General features: G+C 38.3%; 1 protein-coding gene across 1 annotated transcript in view; it reads left to right on the top strand.

Annotated features, from left to right (window-relative positions):
- The window catches only part of LOC119592260 (protein O-linked-mannose beta-1,2-N-acetylglucosaminyltransferase 1-like), a 63690-nt gene that overhangs the window by 5054 nt on the left and 58038 nt on the right, over nucleotides 1-598 (top strand). Inside the window, exons 6-7 of the mRNA XM_037941088.1 lie at nucleotides 130-235; nucleotides 409-575. Coding sequence (XP_037797016.1) covers nucleotides 130-235; nucleotides 409-575 — 273 coding nt within the window. The remainder of the gene's footprint in view (nucleotides 1-129; nucleotides 236-408; nucleotides 576-598) is intronic.

Below are 598 nucleotides of genomic sequence, written 5' to 3' on the forward strand. Positions count from 1 at the left end.
AATTTGTTAAGATAGACAATACCCATATCCAAAAGGATATGAAACCATGGTTGAACAGTTTCATGTATACACCTTATACGCAATTTTTTTTATTATTCCAATATTATATAAAATTCTGATGTTCTTTAGATGTCTCCTGACAGTGCTAAGACAACCAGGAGGTTCACTGGATCGAATTCTTGTAGTTCTGGATGGAAACAACGAGGAAACAATAGCCTTGCTGGATCTGCTACGGGTAAAAGCTACTTTGATATATAGCTTAAAAGTGATAACAAACACAGACACAATTATCTTAACACAAAAATGAAAAGGAACATTACCAAACTAGGAACGGAATATATAGCTATAAAATTTTAATTACAATAAAGAACAAACGTAAAAGTTACTGAATCTTATATGTATCTCTAGGTGCGATACATAACGCATAACATGACAGGTCGCAGATTTCCTGGCGCAGGAGCGCGCATCTCGGCGCATTTCCGCTTCGCGTTGCATACACTCTTCACAACGTTTCCTCGCGCAAGCAAAGCCATTATTCTGGAGGAAGACCTGCTTGTGGCGCCAGACTTCCTCAGGTGTGTCTTTCTACATAGACTCT

The sequence above is a fragment of the Penaeus monodon genome, chromosome 30, assembly GCF_015228065.2.
Source record: "Penaeus monodon isolate SGIC_2016 chromosome 30, NSTDA_Pmon_1, whole genome shotgun sequence".
Lineage (NCBI taxonomy): Eukaryota > Metazoa > Arthropoda > Malacostraca > Decapoda > Penaeidae > Penaeus > Penaeus monodon.